This window comes from Eucyclogobius newberryi, unplaced genomic scaffold, assembly GCF_026437365.1.
Source record: "Eucyclogobius newberryi isolate DKJ021-1_F unplaced genomic scaffold, fEucNew1.0.hap1 SCAF_9, whole genome shotgun sequence".
NCBI classification, from domain to species: Eukaryota; Metazoa; Chordata; class Actinopteri; order Gobiiformes; family Gobiidae; genus Eucyclogobius; species Eucyclogobius newberryi.
The window spans coordinates 18,734,415-18,741,600 of record NW_027316532.1 but is presented as its reverse complement, the minus strand read 5'-3'; the positions used below and the strand labels follow the sequence as shown (position 1 = coordinate 18,741,600).

The following is a 7,186-nucleotide window of genomic DNA, read 5'->3' as shown; positions in this document are numbered from 1 at the left end:
GACGACTACATCTAAATCTATGGAAAACTCAGACTTCTGGCCACGACAACGGATAAAGTTCATGACATGATACATTCACCAGTTCCAATAACACAGACTTCGGTTACTTGTATTTATTTGTTTAAAGAGGCATAACATTCAAACTCAAACGCGTCACAACAAACAATGCAGTCTTCCCGTGTTAGAAATAAAGCACATTATTATACTTAAGACTTGTATCCACTTTTGCACTTGTAAAAACCACCTATAGTTGAAAAAGTCACATTTTATTTTATTTTGTATTTCACTTGAGCGACTGTAAATATTGAGTTACGTCATAGTTAGTCATTGTAATGCAACGTGCCCTTTTCTTATACTATAAAAGAACTGCTGAATCATGTGTGTTTGCTCTTTAAATACAGAAATAAAACGATTAAACTGAACTAAAGCGCGAGGCCTCACGTTTTTGACGCGGTGGATCTCGGGGTTTTGGGAGATTTCCAAAGCCCTTGAAACCATCTGGCTCTCCACGCATTAAACCTCTATTTATCCCTCACCATTTGCACTCTTTCACTGCCTTTTCATCCGTTCATCTTGTGGAAAAAGAGGAGAAAACGCGTCATCTCTGGGCACCTCCTGAAACAGCGGGTTTTTTTGCGCATCGGCCGCGCGCACTTTCTCACACACAAAAAGAAGGCTGCGGATTTGATATGACACCCCCCCTCGTGCCCCCTCGTGCCCCCCGTCCCACCCGCCACGTAACGTGACCCCCCCCCCCCCCCCTCATTTACATCAAAGCGCCGCGGCTGAAATAAAAACGCTTTGCCCACGAGGCCCGAGGGCCGAGCGCGCCGCGTGGACGGAGCGGGGCCTTAACGCGCGCGCCCGCCAAACAGACACTGCTTTAAAGCTTGAAGACTTGCGCTCTGACTTGGCCTCGTTTGGTCCTGAATTGAGCCTCGTTTGACCCGGTTTGGCCCGCGTCCTGATCCGGGTCCAGGTTCAGTCTGGGGGGTTTGGGATGTGGGAAAAACGTGATATTTGTGTGAAGTTTTCAAATGTGTAGATGAACATTTTGACTTAAAAAAATATGAATAAAACGTGGAGAAAAGCTTGACGTTGATGTGTTTGAATCCACAAACCAATCAACTTCTGGAATATGTTTCTATTTTTAAGTATTGATGCTTTTGCTTGTGAAAATGTAAAATAAAACGAGGCCATTGTTGTTCTGGATCAATCAGCCAATCAGCGTCTGAGGCTATTTCAGTGTTGATGTGTTAAAGACGAGTTTGGATGATTTTGACTCTGACTTTTTTTTAAATAAATCAAAAATAAAGCTGGACGTAGCCGTTTGTAATCAATGAAACCAATCATGTTTTAATATATATTCATAGTGATGGTAAAATGACATACAAATAGGTATATTGCTGAAAAACGTGATCCACTTCTGACAGATCTGTTTAAAGATCACGTGATAAAGGTTTGAAAATGTAAAAGATCTCAAAGATGCAATAAACCTTGACATTGCTGTTGTTGTTGTTTTTTTTTTTAATCCGCGCGCCAATCAACGCTTTGCAGGATCATTTTCAAACGTTCAGTCGGTGCTAAAGGTTAAACTAGAATTATTCAAAGCCCTCAACAAACAGACTCACGTACAACTCCCAGTGGATCACGCTTCAAAAAAAACACACAGTGGCAACAAAGCAATTATGGCCAATTCAGCAGCGTCTGTACGGGATCAATAATTAATAGGACAAACAGCCCGTCGTGACCCCCGCGCGCCGGCCGGTCCCGACACGGCGAAGCGCGCCTTTTGGAGAGGGACACGGTGGAGACGAGTGGCTGGGATAAGTACCGAAGGGCCTTTTCAAATATTCATCCGCTGCTGGTTAACGCGAGCCCTTTACTCCCCCGGGGGCCCGATACAGCCGTGGGGGCCCCCGCGAGGCTTCTCCAACGGCCCCACTAATCTCGCGCGCGACACACACGTTCATTTGCGCGGCTCTGGCAGATTTCAAACGTAAACCCAGAAGCAGCCGCGGCGCGCAATTGGATCATCAAAGGGATTGTGTGAGAAAGTGAGAGGGGGAAAGTGGCGTGGGTTGTAATTGTCACGGAGTCGCTCAAAGGAATAAGAAAATGATTTTATTTTTTTTAAAAGATCTGCAGCTTTCAAACGGGAGGAATAAAAAAAAGAAAGATGCGTTAGAATAAAAGTGTGCGGCGTAAGCAAGACGTGTGCGGGAAACGCGCGGATGCAAAAGGCAGCATTTGTCAGGGGCGTTTTGTATCAACGTGCATCAAGAGCCGCTGTCACACTTGCAACATAAATACAAAAAAAATGTGTGACATAAAACGCACGAGCTGCAGCCGCGGCGTGAATTGTGCCGAATGCGTCGCACGCGCGTAAGAAAAGCCTGAATTGGCTCAATTAGGAAAAAACGGCTAATGTACAATTTGGTGACAATGTCAAAAAGCAAAGTCTGAGGCATGAGAAAATGATTGACACGAAAAAATGGCAAATTAAATTGTAAGAATATGTTTGGGAAGTTGTACCTGTAACTTTTGTGCTGTTTTAACTCTTCGCGTTTCGTTTTTTAGAGTTTTCTTGAAGGACCAGCGCGACCACCAGAAAACACACGTGCCAAACTAAAAAAAAAGAGACTAAACATTTGTGGAGCTGGTTTGAAGCGAACGCAGTCCATTAAAAGTGTTGAAAGATGAAGTTTTTCCCCCAAAAAAGAAGAAGTCCGAACACAGCCCGCTCCAAAATCAAAACTCACAGCATTCCTTGTATCCAAATTTCCAAAATTTATTCATTTCAAACTGCATATTGAAAAAAAATATACTCAGCTGAAAGTGTAACTGTTATAAGGATGGTATTAGTCCTGTAGATATTTACATGAAGCGGTTGGTAACAGGCCAACGTCAAATTTCAAATACAACTACGTGGAGGGGGGATTTGGAAATTAAAATATCACAGAGAATATACAGAAAATTGTACAAATCAATTAGAAAATAAAGAGACTCCGACAAGCGTCTAACATATGAAAAGTGGGAGACGGAAATATAAATTAACAACCTATTATTATGAGTTTAATTCAAAAGTTTAGTAGGAAAAAAAACAACCCCAACAAATGAAACAGTGCTCGGTCCCTTACGTCCCTTTTCGTCCCAGTGTTTGCATTTATTTGAACTGGCCTTTGCTTTAATATATATAAAAAAAACAAAAAAAAAATAAACCCAAAAAAAAAAGGAAAAAATTCAAACCTCTTGCAAACATTTTGATTGTAATGTTTTGTCTTTGATAAATACTGTACAAAAGGTGATTGCAATAATAAACCCACTTTTTGTTCTTCCAGGCGGTTTGGACTCCTCGCCTTTTTTATTTTATACAACAGTTCGCACGTTCTCTCTCTCTCTCTCTCTGTACAAAAATAGTCCCGTTCAGAGGTCCATATTTCTCTCTAGAGTCTACATATGTGTGAGAGGCAGCGTGCCGTTGATCGTCGTCCCCGGTACCGCGCTCTGATAGTGCCCGGACATGTGTAACCGGCTCTGCGCGCTGGCGTCGTTCACGTCCGCGCCGGGCAGGTACATGCTGATCATGTCCCGCAGGTCCCCGCTCTGACAGCCGCTCTGCCCCGCGGGCCGGTGGGAGGAGGAGGTGACCACGGGCGGGCTGGAGCTACTCGACTCGGACTTGACGCCGCCGCCGCCGCCGGACATGCTCCCGAGCGCCGTCATGCTCGGCTGCTGCGCGTACGACATGGAGTACGTGGGCGAGCCGTTCATGTAGCTCTGCGTGCTCGTCATGGAGTTGTACTGCAGCGCGCTCATGTCGTAGCGGTGCATGGGCTGCATCTGGCTCGCGGCGTTGTGGTGGTAGCTCAGCTGCTCCTGCATCATGCCGTAGCCGCCGTTGGTCCAGCCGTTCATGTGCGCCGCGTAGCTGTCCATGCGCTGGTTGACGTTGCCCACTCCCCCGACTCCCCCGACGCCCGTGCCCACTCCCATGCCGTTGCCCCCGGGCGCCAGCAGGCCCCCCGGCAGCGTGTACTTGTCCTTCTTCATCAGCGTCTTGGTTTTCCTCCGGGGCCGGTACTTGTAGTCCGGGTGCTCCTTCATGTGCAGCGCGCGCAGCCGCTTGGCCTCGTCGATGAACGGCCTCTTCTCGCTCTCGGACAGAAGCTTCCACTCGGCCCCGAGCCTCTTGCTGATCTCGGAGTTGTGCATTTTGGGGTTCTCCTGCGCCATCTTCCGCCGCTGGCCCCGGGACCACACCATGAACGCGTTCATTGGCCTCTTGACGCGCTCCGGGCTGTTCTTTTGGTTGTTGCCAGAGGAGTTGTTGTTGCCCGATCCCCCCGTGTTGGTCTGGGTCGCGGGGGGCTTCAGCTCAGTCTCCATCATGTTGTACATTTTTAGTCCGGGTGAAAAAGACAAAAAGCGCCGCGCGGCAAAAGCAAGTCCAGAAGACAAAGTGGGACGCGCTCAGTGGGACAAGTGGGACGCGTCTGTGGAAAGTTACCTTTTCCCCCTGTAACTTTTCTCACTCTCCCTGCGCCGAGCCCGCGTCTCCGCACTCAGTCCTGTGCGCGCGTGTCGTCTCTTCTCTCCCGGAACAGCTCCGCGCGTCTCTGCCTACATCCAACACAAATGTCCCCTCTGCTTCCTTTTCCTTCTCTTTCTCTGTTTCTCCTCCGCGGTGGAAAAGGAAAACGATGGAGAGCAAAAAAAAACAGACGCGTCAACAACTTTTCCGCTCCGCGCAGCCCAAACAGCCGAGTCCTGACAAACTCCAGATAGTTTTTGAAACAAGTTAATAGACAACCATTCATGTGACGGGGGCTGACAGCGAATAAATGGCTAGGACCTGGCCAATCGCGTGCGCCCTGCTCCCCTGACACGCCAATGGGAGGCCGCAATTTGCATAACGGGGCGGGGTCTGCTGTGGGTGCGCGGCGGCGGCGGATTGCCCCGGGGGGAAACGCTGGGCTTCATGTGTGAGGGAAAGCAAAGTGCAGCGCTTTGGGGCGGTTGTGTGCGCGGCAGAGGCGGCAGAGGCGGCAGGAGCGGCAGAGGCGCGCGGTGCGTCCCGGACTCGGTGGACACTTCCAGCGGCCGCGGGAGAAGCGCAGGGGGAACAAGGCGGTGTCACGATTTAGAACGGCCGCGGACAGTGGGCGACGGCCAGAGAGGGCTCGGGGGGGCTCGAGGGGGGCACCGGTGCTTAAAGGAGTCTATATTTGTGTTTGAAAATGTATTTTTTTTGAAAAGAGAGAGCTTTAAATCTGTCCAACTAACTATAAACCTGTGTTATTTTTCTTTCATACTCTTTGTGACAACTACAAACCCATCAATACGTTACAAAAACATGACTTAAACTTGATTAATTACGTAAAATGTAACGCTGGTACCACTTAGTATTAACTCAGTGTTAATAAAGCATGAACAAAGACTTAATTATCAATGAACAAACCGCATATTACACATGATTAAGCTGCTCAATTAATGGGTTAAGAGTTAGAATATTTATTAAGTAGTTACTAAGTCTTGATAATGTTAATAAACTATTAGTTCATGATTAACTAAGTCTTTATTCAGGCTTAATTAAGGCTTATTAAGGTGTAATAACCACAAAAAAGACACATTCAAAGATTAGAAAAGTTGTAAAAACGGCCCAAAAACTTGACAGAAAGTGTTGAGATTAGCATAACCTTTAGCATTAGCCTTTACACACGAAGACACAACTGTTCAGAAAGTTGACACACATTTGCTCAAAGTGACGGGGCCCGACACGACTCGAGTAAACGACACGTGAATGGACTTTCCAGCGTGTTTAGGTTTTCAGAACGAGAAGAAGAAGAAGAAGAAGCAGCCACGGTCGTCTTTAATCACAAAGCTAATCCCGGGGGCCCCCTTTGTCTCCTCAAGTCGAATGCCAACACACACTGGCGCTAAAGAGGAAGGAGTTGTTAGCGCAGCAAAGGGGGTTGTGGGTTCAATTCTCGGCACAAACAAGCACGTTTTGTTTTGGGGATGTTGTCGCTACATCGGCCCATACAAAGACCCCTGTGCCATCGCTGCCCCCCCCACCCCCGACCCGACCCGCCAACCACCCTCCTTTTGCCCGGAGTGTTGTTCTCCACGGAGCGGGGGGGTGGCAGCAGTAGTTGTAGTAGTAGTATTTGTTGTAGTAGTAGTAGTAGTAGCCCGAGGGGACGCAGAAGAGCCAGCAGGGGGGGTGTTTATGCAGGTTAGAGTTTAACATAATGCTAATTGCTGAGTACATGCATGCTAATGGCAGTGGAAGGCTTAATAAGGATTCATGCTACATTTACAATTGTTTCCGTGGAGATGAGGGAAGTTAAATTGTAACGACTTATTTAAGCTCAAGAGGGATTTAAAGTAATGAGCGTCCGATGAACACTATGTTAGTTAAAAAGTTACATATGTGGCTTTTATATGATTGGGGAGTTAAAATACACTTGAAAACATGAAATAAAAGTAAGAATCAAGAGTTATGTTTGGTGGCGTTTTGATCAAAATCATGTGCGAAAACGACTAAAATGCAGCGTTTGACTTCAGAAAGTAACGGAATAAGTTCTGCAGTGTGTAATAAACTTTAAACCAAATATGTTCTTTGCTTATAAGTCAAACTCTGTCAAAATGTGAACTGAACAGAGACTAAATCGAGGCTAAATCGAGGCTAATTTGGCTCTGAAAAAGGAAAACAAAAATCAGCAGTTTTGCTTTCCAATGTTTTTTTTTTACATTTTTGTCATTTTCGATTTGACTGGACACTTTTTGCGGCCTAAATGTGCAAATATGACACACACTACACCGGCTGTCGAACCCTGAGCACCGCAGAGCCCACAGTCTGACTTTAAAGTGCCCGTTTGCTCCACACGTTTGCTCCACACGTTTGCTCCACACGTTTCCCTCCGTGTTTCCTCCGTGTTTCTCGTCTTTCCGCGGATCTTAAATTAGTTTTTTGAGCTCGCGCGTCGTCGTTGCCACTTGTTTGACTGTGATTCTGAAGAGGGGCCCCAGCAGCAGCAGCAGCAGCAGCAGCAGCAGCAGCAAAGGGCTCGCTGCGTGACGCTACTGCCGCCTACTGGACACCGCGGGAAGGACGGGGCCATTCTCTCAGGTGAGGAAAGGGAATCGGATCTAAGTGGCAGGTTTGAGAATGTCATGTTAT

General features: G+C 47.1%; 1 protein-coding gene across 1 annotated transcript; it reads right to left on the bottom strand.

The window, feature by feature from the left end:
• Positions 1-2,770: 2,770 nt before the first annotated feature.
• Positions 2,771-4,446, bottom strand: sox2 (SRY-box transcription factor 2). Its single transcript, XM_072438335.1, has one exon. The coding sequence runs from the start codon at positions 4,399-4,401 to the stop codon at positions 3,454-3,456; it is 948 nt and encodes a 315-aa protein (XP_072294436.1). The 5' UTR covers positions 4,402-4,446; the 3' UTR covers positions 2,771-3,453.
• Positions 4,447-7,186: the final 2,740 nt, after the last annotated feature.